The sequence below is a fragment of the Leuciscus leuciscus genome, assembly GCF_965113295.1.
Source record: "Leuciscus leuciscus genome assembly, chromosome: 12".
In the NCBI taxonomy this organism is placed as follows: Eukaryota; Metazoa; Chordata; class Actinopteri; order Cypriniformes; family Leuciscidae; genus Leuciscus; species Leuciscus leuciscus.
Window position 1 is genome coordinate 1,217,423 of NC_138736.1, and position 21,348 is coordinate 1,238,770.

Consider the following 21,348-nt stretch of genomic DNA (forward strand, 5'->3'; position numbering starts at 1 on the left):
GTGTGTGGTCCTCAGGGTTAGCTGGTCAGGACTGCTGTATCTCGTGGGTCGAGGCTTCGGTTCGGGTTAATGTCACCCTGCCTTCAGCAAACGGGCTCGAGTCTCAAACACCCCCTGTGGGCGCTCAGTTTGTATCACGCTAATTCTGTAATCATGGCAGATTTGAAGCACAGCAACAGGTCTGGAGACACCCGCCCAAACCTGCCGGAAAGCCTTTTCATTTCAGTCATTTCGTTATGAGCTTTTCCCATTATTATTGTTATTTTTAGGTTGATTTGTTTTTAATTTCGGCTTTATTTTTTTATTTATTTTTTACAGTAAAAAAAATTAATACTTCAACTTCTGTTTTCAACTATTTATATTTCATGTCATTTTATTTTATTTTTATATTTTTATTTTTCATTTGTCATTTTACGATTTTATTATTATTATTTTTAGTTTTTAATTTCAGTTTTATTTATTAATTAATCATTTTAATACCTCAACTTCAACTTTTGTTTTCAACTAATATTTATATTTCATCAAATAAGTCATTTTGTTTTAGATTTAGATTTTTAAGTTTTCATTTTAGTCGTTTTGCTATATTATGTTTAGTTTCTTTTTTTCAGTTTTATTTACTAATTAATCATTTTAATATTTCAACTTTTGTTTTTCAGCTAATATTTATATTTCATATGCTGCATTATTTCAAACAAATGATTTTAATAGTTTATGATAACGATAACCCTGTCAAGCGGTTGAATTCAATTGTTGAATTTAGTTATATATTTTTGGTTTTTATTTTAGTAATTTTGCCTTGTTGTTGTTGTTATTATTATTATTATTATTAGGTTTAATTTTTTTCATTACAGCTCATTCATCATTTTAATGCTTCAACTTAAACTTTTGTTTTTCAACTATTTATATTTTATATAAAATAAGTCATTTTATTTTATTAGTTTTCATTTTAGTCACTTTTCCATGTTACTAATATTTTTATTTTTTCCAGCTTTATTTATTTATTAATGATTTTAGTATTTAGTATTTCAACTTAAACTTTCATTTTTCAACTAATATTTATATATTATCATATGCAGCATTATTTCAAAACAAATAATTGTAATAGTCTTTCACAGCGATAATGACCCCGTCAAAGCGATTGAATCCAGTCGTTGGTTTAATAATATATTACATTTACATTGCAGTACAGCGATAAGAAGAACAGCAACAGTGATAATAAACATACAACATGAAGTACAAAAATGACATTTTCAAATTCATGAGTCAATAATAACTTTACACCCGACGCTTCAGTAGTCCGAGCCGTTTCCCGCGCATCCCGTACAAGTCGCTCGACAGGATCCGATGGGAGTTTGAGGTCCACATGCTTGTGTTTTCTCAGGAGACCAGCGGATCCAAACGGGCTGAACGCACACATTCGCACACATAAATACACTCATACGCTCCTGACGGAGAGGGAGGAGCAGTCAGTGTCTCTCGCCCGGCGGCTCACTTGCGGTGCTTGAGCTCCTTGTCGTGGAGGCCCTTGGCTCCCTCTTTCTCCAGCAGTTTGAGGGCCTCCAGTAAGTAGCTCTGGAAGGCGTTGAGCGCGGCGCAGATGGCCGGCGTCCCGAAGCCGTGGGTCAGGAGACTGAAGTGGGTCAGGCTGTTCTGCACCCCGGGGTCCAGGCAGGGCGTGGGCCGACCGGCACCCAGAGGAGACCTGTCCTGAGACATCAGGTCCATGAACTCCTTGCAGATCTCCCTGAGGACACAACACGGGAGAGGGTTGAGAGGTGGTCACACACTACACACACACACACACACACACACACACTGCTTGCAGATCTCCCTGAGGACACGACACGGGAGAGGGGTGAGAGGCGGTCACACACACACACTACACAGACATACACACACACAAACTCCTTGCAGATCTCCCTGAGGACATGGGAGAGGGGTGAGAGGTGGTTACACACACTACACACACACACACACACACACACGCTTTCAATAATACACTGATGAACTGAGGAGAAAATGTGCTCACAAATACAACTGAAGCTTCGTTATCTTACTGAATTCGTGCATTGACCCATTTATATAATGAAAAAATATACTAAATATATATGTACAGTGGGGAGAACAAGTATTTGATACACTGCCGATTTTGCAGGTTTTCCCACTTACAAAGCATGTAGAAGTCTGTAATGTTTATCATAGGTACTCTTCAACTGTGAGAGACTGAATCTAAAACAAAAATCCAGAAAATCACATTGTATGATTTTTAAATAATTAATTAGCATTTTATTGCATAAGTATTTGATCACCTACCAACCAGTAAGAATTCCGGCTCTCACAGACCTGTTAGTTTTTCTTTAAGAAGCCCTCCTGTTCTCCACTCATTACCTGTATTAACTGCACCTGTTTGAACTCGTTACCTGTATAAAAGACACCTGTCCACACACTCAATCAAACAGACTCCAACCTCTCCACAATGGCCAAGACCAGAGAGCTGTGTAAGGACATCAGGGATAAAACTGTAGACCTGCACAAGGCTGGGATGGGCTACAGGACAATAGGCAAGTAGCTTGGAGAGAAGGCAACAACTATTGGCACAATTATTAGAAAATGGAAGAAGTTCCAGATGACGGTCAATCTCCCTCTGTCTGGGGCACCATGCAAGATCTCACGTCGTGGGGCATCAATGATCATGAGGAAGGTGGGGGATCAGCCCAGAACTACACGGCAGGACCTGGTCAATGACCTGAAGAGAGCTGGGACCACAGTCTCAAAGAAAACCATTAGTAACACACTACGTCGTCATGGATTAAAATCCTGCAGCGCACGCAAGGTCCCCCTGCTCAAGCCAGCGCATATCCAGGCCGGTCTGAAGTTTACCAATGACTATCTGGATGATCCAGAGGAGGAATGGGAGAAGGTCATGTGGTCTGATGAGACAAAAATAGAGCTTTTTGGTCTAAACTCCACTCGCCGTGTTTGGAGGAAGAAGAAGGATGAGTACAACCCCAAGAACACCATCCCAACCATGAAGCATGGAGGTGGAAACATCATTCTTTGGGGATGCTTTTCTGCAAAGGGGACAGGACGACTGCACCGTATTGAGGGGAGGATGGATGGGGACATGTATCGCCAGATCTTGGCCAACAACCTCCTTCCCTCAGTAAGAGCATTGAGGATGGGTCATGGCTGGGTCTTCCAGCATGACAACGACCCGAAACACACAGCCAGGGCAACTAAGGAGTGGCTCCGTAAGAAGCATCTCAAGGTCCTGGAGTGGCCTAGCCAGTCTCCAGACCTGAACCCAATAGAAGATCTTTGGAGGGAGCTGAAAGTCTGTATTGCCCAGCGACAGCCCCGAAACCTGAAGGATCTGGAGAAGGTCTGTATGGAGGAGTGGGCCAAAATCCCTGCAGTGTGTGCAAACCTGGTCAAGAACTACAGGAAACGTATGATCTCTGTAATTGCAAACAAAGGTTTCTGTACCAAATATTAAGTTCTGCTTTTCTGATGTATCAAATACTTATGTCATGCAATAAAATGATAATTAATTACTTAAAAATCATACTATATGATTTTCTGGATTTTTGTTTTAGATTCAGTCACTCACAGTTGAAGAGTACCTATGATAAACATTACAGACGTCTACATGCTTTGTAAGTGGGAAAACCTGCAAAATCGGCAGTGTATCAAATACTTGTTCTCCCCACTGTACATATATATTTTTTTCCACGATTTTATACACAAAAATCTACAGCTGCCTTTATACTTTATGAAGGGTGTTCCTCATAATTAAGGTCTGTGGCAGCAAAAAGTGAAACCCCTGGTCTATAGGAACAGCACAGGTTTATTCCAGCGTTCACAGAATCTACAGGTGTGTGTGTGTGTGTGTGTGTGTGTGTGTGTGTGTGTGTGTGTGTGTCTCAGAGCCTGAAGAGGTGTGGTCTTCACTCACTTGCTGGCCATCAGCATGCTGCGTCTTGTGGGCGTCTGATCCGGGTCGCTCTGCCGGCACAGATACTCCGCAGTCGCCCGGGCCGGGAACTCGGTCTCACACACGTACCCGAAGTCCCGAGCGAGGTGAACCGCCTCACCTGGAGAGAGAGAGAGAGGGGGAGAGAGAGAGGGGGAGGGAGAGAGAGAGAGGGGGAGAGAGAGAGGGGGAGAGAGAGAGGGGGAGAGAGAGAGAGAGGGAGAGAGAGAGAGGGGGAGAGAGAGAGAGAGAGAGAGAGAGAGAGAGAGAGAGAGAGAGAGAGATCAGGCTGATGCAGAGATGAGGTGATAATAGACTGACTTCTCATTGGCACTTATTTTAACTTAACACTCTACCGTAACATCCACGATAAACTTGCTTGCCTAAGTGACTGATAATGTTGTGTCTGTCTCTGTGTGTGTGTGTGTGTGTGTGTGTGTGTGTGTGTGTGTGTGTGTGTGTGTGTGTGTGTGTGTTTGTGTGTGTGTGTGCTGCGTTTGACACAATTACCGCAGCAAATACGAGGCGGTGCGGATGTGATCTGATCTGGCTTTAGTATTCTAAATATTGTTCTGATCCAATCTGACCTCTGACCTCTGACCTGTAATGCTGCCTGAATCAAAAGCTGTGTCCCAAATGACGCACTATACACCGAGTACTCAACCGTGTAGTTTATGAACTCATACACTACTTATATGTTTATGCTGCGTGAGTAAAGCGGTGACAGTCGAGAGCATGAAGTGTCCAGCGTCACACACTGCGTTTATCCGGTTAAATAAGTGTATCATCCACGCACTTAAAGTGCACTACTTCTGTTTACAAGTTTCAGTGTGAACGCACTACTCACACTACTCACACTATTTACACTACAGAATGGCACAGAATAGTGAACAAGAACGCGATTGAGGACGCAGCTACACACTACACAACTACACAACTACACTCTACACACTACACACTACACAACTACACACTACACAACTACACACTACACAATTACACACTAAACAACTACACTACACAACTACACTCTACACACTACACAACTACACTACACAACTACACACTACACAACTACACACTACACAATTACACACTACACAACTACACTACACAACTACACTCTACACACTACACAACTACACTACACAACTACACACTACACACTACACAACTACACACTACACAACTACACACTACACAATTACACACTACACAACTACACTACACTACACACTACACAACTACACTCTACACAACTACACACTACACAATTACACACTACACAACTACACACTACACAACTACACAACTACGCTCTACACAACTACACTACACAACTACACACTACACAATTACACACTACACAACTACACTCTACACAACTACACTACACAACTACACACTACACAATTACACACTACACAACTACACTCTACACAACTACACTCTACACAACTACACTACACAACTACACACTACACAATTACACACTACACAACTACACTACACAACTACACACTACACAATTACACACTACACAACTACACACTACACAACTACACGCTACACAACTACACACTACACAACTACACACTACACAACTACACACTACACACTAAACAACTACACACTACACACTAGACCGAGTCTGGTTTCTCATGAGGGTTTTCCTCCATTCTGTCCTGATGGAGTTCTGGTTCCACTGTCGCTTTTGTCTTGTTTATTAGTGGACATTTAATTTAATATTCATCAATATTATTGATCTCCTGCATCAACTCCATTATATGAGAACTGATCTGAGCTGGACGATGACATCACGGTTTCTCCAGAGCGGATATATAAATAAAATAACTAAATTAATAACTTTTTTGCAACAAAAATGAACCATAACTGACCTCACTAAAGCTGGACTGTGACGCCGTTTTCTTCTGGAAACAAACTCTATTGGATTATTCTCCTGTTATGTCAGTAAAGCTGCTCTGAAACACTATAGTTATAAGCGCTGTATGAATAAAGGAGACTCGACTAGTAATGTCTGGTACCTTCCACCAGCGCTGTGAGGAGTGTGACGTTTGCAGCCTTCCGTCGGCCGGCCGGCAGGTTCAGTCCGATCTTCTCCAGCCGCTCTCGCAGACATCGGCCGCCATTCTTCGACTTGGCTCTGAGGAAGAACAGGGAGAAGAGGAAGAGAGAAGATGAAGAACCGGGAGAAGAGGAAGAACAGGGAGAAGATGAAGAACCGGGAGAAGAGCAAGAACAGGAAGAAGAGAAGATGAAGAACAGGGAGAAGAGGAAGAACAGGGAGAAGATGAAGAACAGGGAGAAGAGGAAGAATGGTGAAGAGGAAGAACAGGGAGAAGAGGAAGAACAGGGAGAAGAGGAAGAACAGTGAAGATGAAGAACAGGGAGAAGATGAAGAACAGGGAGAAGAGGAAGAACAGGAGAAGATGAAGAACCGGGAGAAGAGGAAGAACAGGGAGAAGAGGAAGAACAGGGAGAAGATGAAGAACCGGGAGAAGAGGAAGAACAGGGAGAAGAGGAAGAACAGGGAGAAGAGGAAGAACAGGGAGAAGAGGAAGAACAGGGGGAGAAGAGGAAGAACAGGGAGAAGATGAAGAACATGGAGAAGAGGAAGAACAGGGAGAAGAGGAAGAACAGGGAGAAGAGGAAGAACAGGGTGAAGAGGAAGAACAGGGAGAAGATGAAGAACAGGGAGAAGATGAAGAACAGGGAGAAGATGAAGAACAGGAGAAGAGGAAGAACAGGGAGAAGAGGAAGAACAGGGAGAAGATGAAGAACACGGAGAAGAGGAAGAAGAGGAAGAACAGGAGAAGAGGAAGAACAGGGAGAAGATGAAGAACCGGGAGAAGATGAAGAACAGGGAGAAGATGAAGAACCGGGAGAAGATGAAGAACATGGAGAAGAGGAAGAACAGGGAGAAGAGGAAGAACAGGGAGAAGAGGAAGAACAGGGAGAAGAGGAAGAACAGGGAGAAGAGGGAGAACAGGAAGAACAGGGAGAACAGGGAGAAGAGGGAGAAGAGGAAGAACAGGGGGAGAAGAGGAAGAACAGGGAGAAGAGGAAGAACAGGGAGAAGAGGAAGAACAGGGAGAAGATGAAGAACAGGGAGAAGAGGAAGAACAGGGAGAAGAGGAAGAACAGGGAGAAGAGGAAGAACAGGGAGAACAGGGAGAAGAGGAAGAACAGGGGGAGAAGAGGAAGAACAGGGTGAAGAGGAAGAACAGAGAGAACAGGGAGAACAGGGAGAAGAGGAAGAACAGGGGGAGAAGAGGAAGAACAGAGAAGAGGAAGAACGGAGAAGAGGAAGAACAGGGAGAAGAGTAAGAACAGGGAGAAGAGGAAGAACAGGGAGAAGATGAAGAACCGGGAGAAGAGGAAGAACAGGGAGAAGAGGAAGAACAGGGAGAAGATGAAGAACAGGGAGAAGAGGAAGAACAGGGAGAAGAGGAAGAACAGGGAGAAGAGGAAGAACAGGAGAAGAGGAAGAACAGGGAGAAGATGAAGAACAGGGAGAAGAGGAAGAACAGGAGAAGAGGAAGAACAGGGAGAAGAGGAAGAACAGGGAGAAGAGGAAGAACAGGAGAAGAGGAAGAACAGGGAGAAGAGGAAGAACAGGAGAAGAGGAAGAACAGGGAGAAGAGGAAGAACAGGGAGAAGAGGAAGAACAGGAGAAGAGGAAGAACAGGAGAAGAGGAAGAACAGGGAGAAGAGGAAGAACAGGAGAAGATGAAGAACAGGAGAAGAGGAAGAACAGGAGAAGATGAAGAACAGGAGAAGAGGAAGAACAGGGAGAAGAGGAAGAACAGGGAGAAGAGGAAGAACAGGGAGAAGAGGAAGAACAGGAGAAGAGGAAGAACAGGGAGAAGATGAAGAACAGGGAGAAGAGGAAGAACAGGAGAAGAGGAAGAACAGGGAGAAGAGGAAGAACAGGAGAAGATGAAGAACAGGGAGAAGATGAAGAACAGGGAGAAGATGAAGAACAGGGAGAAGATGAAGAACAGGAGAAGAGGAAGAACAGGGAGAAGAGGAAGAACAGGGAGAAGATGAAGAACAGGAGAAGAGGAAGAACAGGGAGAAGAGGAAGAACAGGAGAAGAGGAAGAACAGGGAGAAGAGGAAGAACAGGGAGAAGAGGAAGAACAGGAGAAGAGGAAGAACAGGGAGAAGAGGAAGAACAGGAGAAGATGAAGAACAGGGAGAAGAGGAAGAACAGGGAGAAGAGGAAGAACAGGAGAAGAGGAAGAACAGGGAGAAGATGAAGAACAGGAGAAGATGAAGAACAGGAGAAGAGGAAGAACAGGGAGAAGAGGAAGAACAGGGAGAAGATGAAGAACATGGAGAAGAGGAAGAACAGGAGAAGAGGAAGAACAGGGAGAAGAGGAAGAACAGGAGAAGAGGAAGAACAGGGAGAAGATGAAGAACAGGAGAAGAGGAAGAACAGGGAGAAGATGAAGAACATGGAGAAGAGGAAGAACATCTCCCAGATTCTTCATAAAAACCAGGGGGATTTTCTCAGTCTTTATTCCCCTTTTTCTCATGGTTTCTCAATAGAATTCATATAGAATATCATAGTTCAAATAGAGACTTCATAGTAACGCAGTGTGACAACATGCCTGAGCAACTGGGGTCTAAATCATCAACTGATGATCAACAGATATAAGATTAAAATAATATCAGATTTGTCTCATTTTAAATAAACATAAAAAAACAGATGAAAAATGAACACAAGAAATGTACTTTTGCAATGGTTCAATAAATGTTCAGTGATATCTTCCAAAGATTTCTGAATTTTGGTGCATTTGTTCCTCTACATGTGACCCTGATCACGTCACCAGTCACGAGTCACATGGGTTTATTATTTATCTGAGGCAATATCCAACAATACATTGTTTGGGTCAAAATTATCGATTTTTCTTATATGCCAAAAATCATTAGGATATTAAGTAAAGATCATGTTCCATGAAGATATTTAGTAATTTTCCTACTGTAAATATATAAAACATGTATTTGTGTGAGTGAGTGCAGGACAATCCCCAACATAAATGAACAACTTTAAAGGAGATTTTCTCAATGTTTCGATTTTTCTGCACCGTCAGATTCCAGATGTTCAATAGTTGTATCTCAGCCAAATATTGTCCTATCCTAACACACCATACATCAATGGAAAGCTTATTTATCCAGCTTTCAGATGATGTATAAATCTCAATTTCATAAAATTGACCCATGTGACTGGTTTGGTGGTCCAGGGTCACATATAGTGTTGATATGGCAACTATAGTGTCGTGTATAGTACACTGGCATGTGTGGAAGCATTTAAAACACGTGTGTTGCAACACCCGCTCACTCCTATGCCATTTTTGGCTTTTAGTGCGGATCCTACGCACAGTTTTACTGCTTTCCTGAAGCTCAAACAGTAGAGCGTCGGCGCCTGCAACGCCAAGGTCAGGGGTTCGATTCCCAAGGAAAGCAAGAACTGATAAGAATGTAAATGTGAATCTTGAAATGCAATGTAAGGCGCTTTGGATAAAAGCGTCTGCCAAATGCATAAAAGTAAATGTTTTCTAAAGGAGAGCCGCTGAATGTGTGTGTTCTTCGTGTGTGTGTACCTGCGCAGGACTCCTCCGAGCAGCGACGCGTTCAGGCACTCGGGCGGCGCCAGGCGTCTCTGGACTTCTCCCACCGTCACCTTATACTTGGATGTGGAGCTGAGGAGCGACAGGCGTCCCGGGACCGAGCAGAAGATCTCCGACGGGTTCGACACGCCACCCAGACCCAGGCCTTCTTTACTGAGACACAGCGAGCCGTTCAGCTTCGACGGCACTGAACACACACACACACACACACACACAGGCGGTGAAGGTGAAGCTTTCCTGGAGCTCAAACAGTAGAGCGTCACGCTTGCAACGCCAAGGTCATGGGTTCGATTCCCAGGGAAAGCAAATACTGATAAGAATGTAACTGTGAACTTTGAAATATTAGTAAGTCACTTTGGATTAAAGCATCTAACAAATGCATACATGTAATGTAGATGTGCCAGAGCTATCACAGGAGAGGGAACCTTATAAGTGTTTATCAAAATCTGATCATTTGTGCTTTTAGATTTGGTCCCAAGCTTCTCCTGTGTGTGTGTGTGTGTGTGTGTGTGTGCGTGTGTGCGTGCGTGCGTGCGTGCGTGCGTGCGTGCGTGTGTGTGTGTGATCTCAGAATAAACCCCCTCAGGCTGATGGAGACCTGATCCTGATCCTGATCCTGATCACCCTGTCGGGTTTATTCTGAGATAACATCCGGCTGGATCTACATGATCCCTTACATAATGCACTGTGAACTAACATGAACAAACAATGAACAGCTGTTAATTCATGTTAGTTAATACATTAATGTTAACTAATGAACCTTATTGTAAAGTGTTACCGAAAAACTAATAATGATCTGCACTTCTACAGCATTTATTAATCTTTGTTAATGTTAATTTCAACATTTACTAATACCTTTATTAAAATTTTATTAACATTAGGTAATGCACTGTGAACTAACATGAACATTTACATTTATTCATTTAGCAGACGCTTTTATCCAAAGCGACTTACAAACGAGAACAATAGTTAAACTAACAATAGGACAACAATATGCAAGTGCTGTGACTCTTCTCAGTTTAATCTAACGCAGTATATGTTAAACTTTTTATATATATATATATAGAGAGAGAGAGAGAGAGATAGAAGAGAAAGTGTTAGTACAAACAATTAACAGCCGTATTTTTATTAACTAACGTTAACAAAGATGAACAAATACAGTAACAAATGTATTGCTCATGGTTAGTTCATGTTAGTTAATACATTATTGTTAACTATGAACCTTATTGTGAAGTGTTACTGAAGTGGGTAAGGTGTGCCAGAGCTATCGCAAATCACAGGAGGGCGAATCTTATTTTTAAGTGTTTATCAAAATGTGATAATTTGTGCTTTTAGATTCTGTCCTGTAACCTTTTCAAGACGCTCTCCCACAGGTCGGCATCTGTTGTCTCGGTGTTTAATTTCTGTTTCTCACTCTTATTTTCGAGCGGGTGTTGCATCTCCATTGGGGGAACGCTTTATTCCATCTGTTGTGCACACAGTCGTTGTGCTTGTAATTAAAGTTTTCTGGCTCCTTAAAAAAATCTGACTTTAAAATGAACCCAACAATCACAGTGACGAAAAGTAACACGGTTTAATCAAATGGCAGAAATAAAAACCAGGCTGTTATGTGTGTGTTATCCCACTCCCCCCCCCCATTAAAACAAGGCTTTTGTGTGAATGAGGCATAAACCTCCATTCAAACTCTAATAATGATTAGCGTTCATGGAAGAACAGACCATTGGGTTTAATATGAGCTCAAGTATCTTTGTTACGTCGTTCCTAAAAACCTTCATTTGTTTTCGTAAGATTAGCCTTTGGTGTGTTTCTACGCCTCATCTGTGTGGGCTGGATTTCAATAGGACTAGAGAAATGCAGCTTACGCATGTATTAGGAGAATCCACTGGTGTGTGAATGATTCAGGAAGCGGAGGAGGGAAAATCCCGGATTTTTAACCCAACCGTTGCGTTTTTCCATATTTGACCCAAATTTGGGTTGAAACGACCCAGCATTTTTTACAGTGTGACTATTTATTTGAGGAAATCTTATTAAAGCCGAAATCTATTAATTTTTATATTAAAATGTAGCGTCCCATTCGTTGACAATCATATAAACATTCACAGTGCTAGTGGATATTCAGCTTGTGGACGATTCTGATCAATATGCTATTTTCGCTGTGTATAAAACATCATATGTAGTAGAATAAATACTTAAAGTCCGCCTGTGGTGAAAATCCAGCTTTTAATGTTGTTCATGTGTCTACGTGACGTCACAAACTACCTTTAACCAATCAGATCAACGTGTGATCGTCAACCAGTGGATCTCTGAGCTGAGTGAGTGAGTGGAGGCGGGTTCCATTTGCATATTCATAGGACCACGCATACTAAATGAGGCAAGGGTGTCGAGTTACAAGTAAAAATTTACTTTAAATTTTAAATTTAATTTAATTTAAAAAGTTTAAGTAAAAAACGTTTAAATATGTCATTGTGGTGATCAAAGATGAGTTTTAAGGGATACAATGATTGACTACAGGGGGACTTTAACGACAAGACAAGGTGATGTTGCTGTTGTGGGAAAAAAAACTAATAAAAAATACCAACAGTTGCATGTTGGGATTTTGAACCCCAAAAAAGTGCATCCATCCATCATAAGAGAAACCCATACGGGGGTTAATCAAGGCCTTCTGAAGTAAAGAAAAATATCCATATTTATTACTGTATAAACTATAATCACTGGCTTTCCTATAGCGGCCTTACGCAAGTCTAGTTCCGGTGGAAGAGTGACCTCTGACCCGATGCATGACCTCTGACCCGACGCATGAAGAGTGACCTCTGACACGATGCATGACCTCTGACCCGACGCATGAACTCTGACCCGACACATGACCTCTGACCCCACACATGACTTATGAGTAGTGTAATCTCAGTTGAGAGTCGACGCCTCTCACGGTTTAAACAAACTCAAGCTCCTCCCACATTTCTCTTTAAAAACTCTCCTTTTACTCTTCTAATTCGTGCTCGATCCTCTGTGCTTACGCGTTCATCAATATGTCATGCGTCTAGCTCTCAAAATTATGAGTTTACACGTTGTAATTAAAAAGGCTTTTGTTCTGAAAACTCGTTAAAGCTACAGTACAGTAATTACGACATCTGTGAATGCACCACATGTCCAATTTCCGACTAGGAAACTCATTTTTACTATAATTCTGATAGCATGTGAAAGCAGCAAATAAGATGTAGGGAGAATATGTTGAAAGACATCAATATTATATCTTTTTTACATATAAGTAGCATAAATGTATACGTTTCAACAGCATTTGCAAACATATCAGTAACAAAAAGTCGCGCTCATCTGTATGTAACCGTATATGTTTTACGTTTCCCTCTGTAGTCAACAATTTTATCCCTTAAAACTCATCTTTGATCACCAGAATGGCATATTTAAAAGTTTTTCCATATAGAAAAAATTCTTCATGTCTTAAAATATCTTGACTGTAACTCGACACCCTTGCCTCATTTAGTATATGCGCTTCTATGAATATGCAAATGAGCCCCGCCTCCACTCACTCGTTGACGATCACACGTTGATCTGATTGGTTACAATGTAGTTTGTGACGTCAGAAATACCAGCGATTTCAAAGCGTGTGTTTGAGACTGTCTTTGGTTCACTCACTGCAGTTTTAAGGAGGAAATGCTCAGCAATGGTGTCGACTTATGAACTTACACATGGTTTGTCTTAAAGTGTATTAAAAACAGGGGGACTTTAAGAAGTGTAGAAAATGAGTACGCTATTTTGTTTAAAACTGTTGGAAAACTAATAATGACTGCTGTGAAAGTCAGTGTATACTTCACACACTAAAAGAGGGTTTAACTTTTAAACCCAACGGTTGGGTTGGTCCACATTTGACCCAAACATGGGTTGAAACAAGTGTATTCAAAGGTAATGTATATCTTCCAAACATTCAAATTGAATGCAAAACGTTTGTTTATAGTTGCTACGCGACACACTCGCAGTGTGTTTGCTTCTCTCCTCCCGCTTTCGGTGGACTGGCACAAACACACACGCTAGGCTACTGTATATTATCTCTGTCATACAGTAGAATTAACGCGCGCGTGTGTGTGGGCGGCGTGCGCGTGTCCGCTCCGAGCGCGCGGCCGAGCATCTGAAGCGTCTCATGCTGATCCCTTTATTCCTGCAGGATTTGGCTTCTTCTCCACAGAAATCTCGCTTCACCCGTTGATCCACTCAGCCGCTCGGTAAACACGCGAGATTTCAGAGAACGCTAAATAAAATCTAGATTTATGCAAATGAAAACATGCTAGAGTGTTTTCAGAAGCTATTCTTATGAACTATCCAGCCCGGTGAGTGTAGAGGCACAGCGATGCTCTGAATACTTCATAAGTTTATTATCTGCTCTCTTCTCTAATCCCCCTCTTTCTCTCGCATGACCATGAACAGTTCATTAACAGCAGCGCTTCAGGGCGGAGGAGCAGAGACAGCGTGCAGGACTTCAAATGAAATTGCAGAGCTGAATTAGTGTGTGTGTGTGTGTGTGTGTGTGTGTGTGTGTGTGTTTGTGTGTTTGTGTGTGTGTGTGTGTGTGTGTGTGTGTGTGTGTGTGTGTGTGTGTGTGTCTGTGTGTGTGTGTCTCTCTCTCTCTCTGTGAGTCTCTCTCTCTCTCTCTCTCTCTCTCTCTCTCTCTCTCTCTCTCTCTCTCTCTGTGAGTGTGTGTGTGTGTGTGTGTGTGTGTGTGTGTGTGTGTGTGTGTGTGTGTGTGTGTGTGGTCAGCTCCTCTCCTACAGTATATGTTGATCAGATCAGACTCTCACCTTTCTTGATGACTGAATGGTCCAGGATCCCCAGCGCTGACGCTTCTTCTAAACCCTGTCACACACACACACACACACACACACACACACACACACACACACACACACACACACACACACACACACACACACACACACACACACACACACACACACACACACACACACACACACACACACACACACACACACACACACACACACACACACACAGACAGCACTGTTGAGTTCACTTCATTTACAGACTGATCGAGGTTAAACAACAACTGCCTTTTTATTTTTTACTATGAACATATTTATCAGTATAATTATGATTAGATCACACTTGTGCATAAAATGCGAAAATTATTCTAAAAATGAAACTACTGCGCATTACAATTATTTTATTTGGCTACAATATTTTCCTTATTTCAACTAAATATTTGTAAACGAGTAAAAATATGTAAAGTGCAAGAAATGCTTTTATAGTCCTCGTGATGTCACGTAACAGCAAAGAGAAATAAAAAAAAGAAACGTAGATTTTAGGTCACATTAACTATTGTCCCGTAATTTGAAAGCGAATAAAATAAAACATTATAGAGAAGGCCTAGGCTACTCTGATATTTAATTTGAAGTCGCAGGATTGAAGTTAAAAAACAAACAACGACACAAAAAACCTTTACGCTTATTTGTCACTTTATGGTAAATGAAACGTTCGTCCTCGTGTAAGTCAGTTCTCGGAAACGCTTCATCATCAAAGACAGTCCAGTTGTTTGTTGAGTAATTGACCGAGGAAACCGATTGGACGCGCTGCAAGTTTCCAATGACAGACAGAAGAACTAATTCTGCACCTGCAAACCACTGAAAGAGTGAAAGACTGAAAGAGTGAAAGAGTGACAGAGTGATAGAATGAAAGAACAAGCAGAACAAGCAGCGCGAGCCGAAAGCCAAACCGGTTCCAATCCGAATCTTCTGTTCAATCCGAATCGTACATTTTACGGCTGATTCTTCAATTAGTGCCGCCGACGATTGCTATCTTCTAAAGGGGAATTTTTATTATTATTAACATTTAAAAGACAAATTATAATAATTTAAACCTTATTTATTGTATCTCGTATACTAATATCTAGTTTTAAGAAAATGTCGCGTTTTTAATTTCTAGAGGAAGTCAAATTAATTGTAAGACTTTTGCATCACGATTAGATCTGTTCCGTGCCTTAAATCATTCAGGTCGGAAACTTTTAATTGGGAATCGTTTTATTTTCCACATGGAACGTAAATTGACTGCAAACGTTCATTACCATCACACATCATTCATGAAACATCTCGAATCTAACGCACTTTTGCAGCACATATTACATTTTAAAGCTTTATTTTTTAAAGATTTCAAGAAGTGACTCAAATTGAAGAATCAACCACTTTATTTTTTCCTTTATTTCAGAAGCTGTGATTGTAGTCTTTTTAATAACGTTTTTAAATTGTATGTGTAAAGATATTTATCCGTTTCAGACAATAAATATTGTTAAGTTGTTAACATTGATTTATTAAAGGTATTCATTTTCACGCAAATGCACGGCAGAAAAAACCTTTAAAGCACTTATGCATCAAACAAGATTATAAAAGAAATCGTTATTTAGAAAATATTTATATTTCCGTTTCATACGCTATATTTTATATAAACATTTGCGAACACTTTATTTTACAGTGTCTCTGTTTCATATTTTACACGTCGTTACTATAATAACAGTCAATTATGCACATGCAAACCTGTGTAACCCCCTAATTATATACATGTAATTAATTACTATGACTCAGTTCTTAATTGTATAATTACACTGTAACAAGGACACCTTAAAATAAAGGGTTACACTTTATTTTAAGGTATCATTGTTACAGTGTAATTATATATTTAAGAACTGAGTAATATTAAGCAACTACATGTAGCCTACTTAATATAGGGTTAGGGTAGAATTATGATTTGGTTGAGGGTTAGTTGCATGTAATTATGCATGATTTACTGTTATAAGTACTTGTAACATATGTAACAAGGACACTGTCAAGTTAACCAAAAATGTCAAACACGCCAAAGACTCTCATTTAAATAACCAATAAATAGACAAATTCTGTAGAATTACGCCTGAATAGCGTTGTTTACATTTTATGAAACATGCAAAAAAATTATAATAATTTGTGTGCAATTCTCATAATTGTTCAAAAAAAAAAACAAAAAAAAAAACACCCAGATGAACTCACCTGCATGTCCTCCAGCCCGTGATGAGCCATTGCATGCATCCCCAGAGGAGCTTCCCCCAGCGCCGCGGCTCCTTCGCCCAGGCCGTGATGCAGGAGCCGCGGGACGCCCGGATACTCGCGACGCGGGTCTAAACTCAACGCGCGGTGAGACTGAGACAGGAGCCCCGCGTCCTCGGAGCGCGAGCGCTGGGAGTGCCAGGCCTGCTGGTGCTGGTGGTGCTGGTGGAGCGAGTTGATGGACGGGTAGGGCTCCGGTAAATGCGGGTATCCCGTGTCCTGGCCCTGGGAATAGGACAGTGAGGACTGGGGATAAGGAGGAGGGAAGTAGGGCGGCTGGAAGTCCGAGGCCGGGGTGTGGCAGAGCGGGGGAGCCGAGGAGTAGGACGCCTGGTTCAGCGAGGAGAGCTGGGAGAGCCGTGCGCTCGGAGAGGAGCTCGACAGCCCGTCCGATCGGTCCTGTGCGTGGGGAAAAATACATGAGTTTCATCAAATACATCATAATGATGAACGTTTTGAGGCGCATCATAAAAAAATAGCTTAATAACATCTAAAGGATGATTGCAAAGTGTGCAAAATTCATCATGCCACAATTGATGTTGATCTCAGCCGAAGTGCAATGAACAATTTAGTCTATTTTAAGATAGCAATAATTTTTAAGTTTACAATATTAGTGTTAATATAGCTAATCAAATAGCTTAATAAACACCTAAAAAGGAACGACTGCAAAGTGTATTCATCATGCCATAACATGCTCCTGATTTCAGTAAGTGCAACGAAAAATATGGTCAATTTAAGATAGCAATTATTTTTAAGTTTTGAATATATAATACAGTATACACTGTAAAAAATAAATTAAAAATTATGATTTGTTACCACAACATTTTAACTTGGATAATTTATGTGGATCGGATAACATAATACTTTAAGTTTCTGTTGATTAAACCGCAATCGCCTTCATCGTATTAACACATTTTTATTTTTTATTTCAATGAACTTAAGATTTTAAGGCAAACAGGTTCATTTAAGTTAAACCAACAAAAATGTTTCACAGTGTAGGAGTGTTTGCAAATAGGTCTTGTTATTGGCACAATTGATTACATGTACATGTCAAGTGTTCCTGGAAAGATTGTATATTAATTTGATTAGTTTAAATTATATATTCAAGGTATTAAATTAGTCCTCGTTAATTATACTAGCCTATTATTAATTATAACCATAACCATACTAATGAAATGTGTTGATGCGGCTCCAGAAATAAGAGTGTTTTCCTGCAGGTCTGAATGAGACTCCCTGTTTTAAACAGTTAATAGATCCAATTAATTCAGGATTACACGCATATAAAAACACACGTAATCTAATTTCCTTTTTGGAGCTTCTATAATTTTCCCTTCTCTTCTTACAGTTTCGCGGATATTTTGGTCGAAAAAAAAAAACGATTGCAATGTAATTTTACAGAGAATCGTTTTATTTGTATTCACATTTATTCGTTTTATTAGTTTCATTTTATGTGCATGCATTTGTTTGACTAGTTTTACTTTTATTTCGGAGCGGGGGAGAATATTCACGTGCCAGTTTCTCCAGCATCGCTCGCGAGAATAAACCAAACCGAAGTTTCAGAGTTTAATGATTCTCTGTTGAAGCTTCATTCCCAAGTCACTGTAAGACAAAGACCAGCCTGTTATCTTCGTTTAGACCGATGGCAGCATGTGACATATTTCCAATGAAACACTCACTTTATCACACACACGCACACACACGCACACACACACGCACACACACACACACACACACACACTCAATAACACAGATCGCGCTCGCGCTTCTATGCACGCTCATCTCAGCTGATCTCACATGACAATCTTCTCAATGATGAGTCCCTCAGATCCGAGGATCTTCTCTTGAGTTTCACTCACCATGCTCGAGTAGGTGTGGACCAACATCTGCACACACAACTGCTCCAAAGCGCCTGTGATTCGCGTTAATAAAGTCACTAAAGGCCCGGGATCACAAATCCATCAACTCTCCTGTCTAAGTGAAGCTGTATATCAGACTGTCCCTGTTCATCACACACACCAGCTCTTATAGCACTGAGGGGAGGGGAGGGGGGGACACCTTAAAGGGACATTAATTAATTACTCCAAATTAATTCAGTCTGATTGGAAAAATCAATTTTCACTGGTTTGTTGCGGGTTAATGGTTCGCCAAAACTTAAAAAAAAAAAAAGTCAAAATTTTATTTAGAGTTAATTATTTTATTTTTTTTGCTTATAAATGTGATATAGTACTTTTTTTTATCACGTGACTATCTAAAGCAATAGGTCTATAGCAAAACTTGGGGTAAAATTGTATTTTCCAGTGCCATTGTTACATATGTTACACGTACTTACCATAGTAATAACAGTAAATTATACATAATTACATGCAACTAACCCTCAAACAAACCCTAATCCTAACCCTTTAGTTACATGTTGTTAATTATTATTACTTAGTACTTAAATGTATAATTACATTGTAACAATGACACCTTCAAATAAAGTGTAAACAAACTTCGTTTTCACAGTAAAAAAACAAAGATTCTGTTTAGCCAACCCTAGATGAGAGGATGATGCAGTACCTGGAGGCAGTAAGGCTCTGTCTTGGTCCGGGATTTCCACAACATGATTCTGGAGAAAGAAAGTTCGTCCTTGTTGATCTGAAGACGAGAGAGAAGAGACTCTGAGTCCTGCGAGAGATGAGTGAGAGACACCGCAGAGACACACGAGTTTTACTGACAAAACACACACTCTAGAGTTACGAGAGAGAGAGAGAGAGAGAGAGAGAGGGAGAGTGTGTGTGTGTGTGTGAGAGAGAGAGAGAGAGAGAGAGAGAGAGAGAGAGAGTGTGTGTGTGTGTGAGAGAGAGAGAGAGAGTGTGTGTGTGTGTGAGAGAGAGAGAGAGAGAGAGGGAGAGAGAGAGAGAGAGAGTGTGTGTGTGTGTGAGAGAGAGAGAGAGAGAGAGAGAGAGGGGGGGGGTAAAAAGAGAGAGAGGGGGGGAGTGTGTGTGTGTGTGTGTGTGTGTGTGTGTGTGTGTGTGAGAGAGAGTGAGAGTGAAGGGGGGGGGGGGGGATAAAAGAGAGAGAGAGAGAGAGAGAGAGAGAAGGGGGGAGTGTGTGTGTGTGAGAGAGAGAGAGGCTGATGGGAGGAGGATAAACTTGTGTGAGACAAAAGTGATCCTGATTTTGTCTGGCAAGGAATGTTTAAGAGCAGAAAATGGCTGTATTTTTCATTTGTACTATTTTTGGATGATGGCTGAAAAAATGATACACTCAAAAAAAGAAGAAGAAAAAAAAGCCTTTTTTCAAGATTCATGCATTTCAATTAATATTGAAATCCATCAAATGGAATATTAAAAGTTCCATTTAAATTAGTTAAAAAACAACAACTAGGGGTTCATCTTTTTTTTTTTTTCAATCCTAGTGGAAATGGGCCATTTAGTTTTTGTGATTCGTATTCAACTAAGTTTAAGATTTATACTACATGTTTTATTAAGCTCTGTTTTTTTACTCATTTAAAATTCATAAAAAAATGTGTGTATGATGAATAAGTCATGACACCCTTTCCATTACTTTAACTCATCAAATTTAACCAATTTCAACTTAATTTTTTTAAGTTATACAAGATTCAACCATTAGATTTTTTTTTTTTTATGAGTTGAAAGTACTTGAACTTTTAAATGAGTTGAATGTGTTTGTTATTAATTTTACACTTGTTTTGTTTATTTAACTGTTTAATGAACAAGTGAACACAATAAAAACACAGGATTTCAGATGAAAGGTTGAAATGTATTTTCTGGACATTTTCATTCAGTTTTTTAAATGCCAGTTTTGCTGCTTTATGTTCCTCATTCTCTCCGACCATGTTCCACAACAATGCCATTTACCGTTGTGCAAATAAGATAATAAAAATACAAATAAATTAATAATTTTGCTCAAAACTGCTGTCCGTCTGCAGTCACTGTGTTCAGACACAGCCAGAAGAATGACAATAATACTCTATAATTCAGATCTCTATTGATCTTCTCAATTTATCTTTTTTTTTTTTTTTTGTATATTACCTTCAATCAGCATTATGTGGTTATGAAGAGCCAAAACAGTGTCATGTGACCAGAACTTTGCTGAAATGGCATGACATTGACACGTAATTGATTTTTCAAGCAGTAACAAACCAAAACATTGTTCTAAATCAATTATTAATGTCAATTGTTTGACAAAAAATACGTTAAATTAGTGAAATATTATTATAATGTAAATCATCTGTTTTCTATGTGAATATACAGTAAAGTGTAATTTATTCCTGTGATCAAAGCTGAATGTTCAGCATCATTACTCCAGTCTTCAGTGTCACATGATCCTTCACAAATCACTCTAATATGATGATTTGATCACATTTATGACTATCATCAATGTTGTTCATTTTTATGTGGAAACTTTGATACTTTTATTTTTCAGGATTCTTTCACACACAAAAAAAGTTATTATAAACATAATAGTGATTTTACCCTAAAATGTTCATGATTAATAATAAATCCATGTTGTGCAAATTTGATGATGACAGTTTGTTTCTAAATCATCCCCGCTCTGTTTGTGAGTGACTCTAGATTGCTGTGAGGACGCCACCTAGTGGACACACAGGTCACTTACAC

The 21,348-nt window shown here is 40.3% G+C and overlaps 1 protein-coding gene across 2 annotated transcripts; it reads right to left on the bottom strand.

The window, feature by feature from the left end:
- Positions 1–1,091: 1,091 nt before the first annotated feature.
- On the bottom strand, positions 1,092–19,387 carry tfap2e (transcription factor AP-2 epsilon). Of its 2 annotated transcripts, none has more exons than XM_082185928.1 (7): positions 18,583–18,714; positions 16,670–17,125; positions 14,438–14,492; positions 9,603–9,816; positions 6,019–6,137; positions 3,956–4,094; positions 1,092–1,744 (listed from the first exon to the last, which is right to left on the bottom strand). In XM_082185928.1, the coding sequence occupies exons 1-7, from the start codon at positions 18,607–18,609 to the stop codon at positions 1,489–1,491; spliced, it is 1,266 nt and encodes a 421-aa protein (XP_082042054.1). In that variant the 5' UTR covers positions 18,610–18,714; the 3' UTR covers positions 1,092–1,488. The 2 variants fall into 2 exon arrangements, with proteins under 2 accessions (XP_082042054.1, XP_082042053.1); XM_082185927.1 differs by lacking the exon at positions 18,583–18,714 and adding an exon at positions 19,283–19,387 and having other exon boundaries at positions 1,093–1,744.
- Between the last annotated feature and the right edge of the window lie 1,961 nt (positions 19,388–21,348).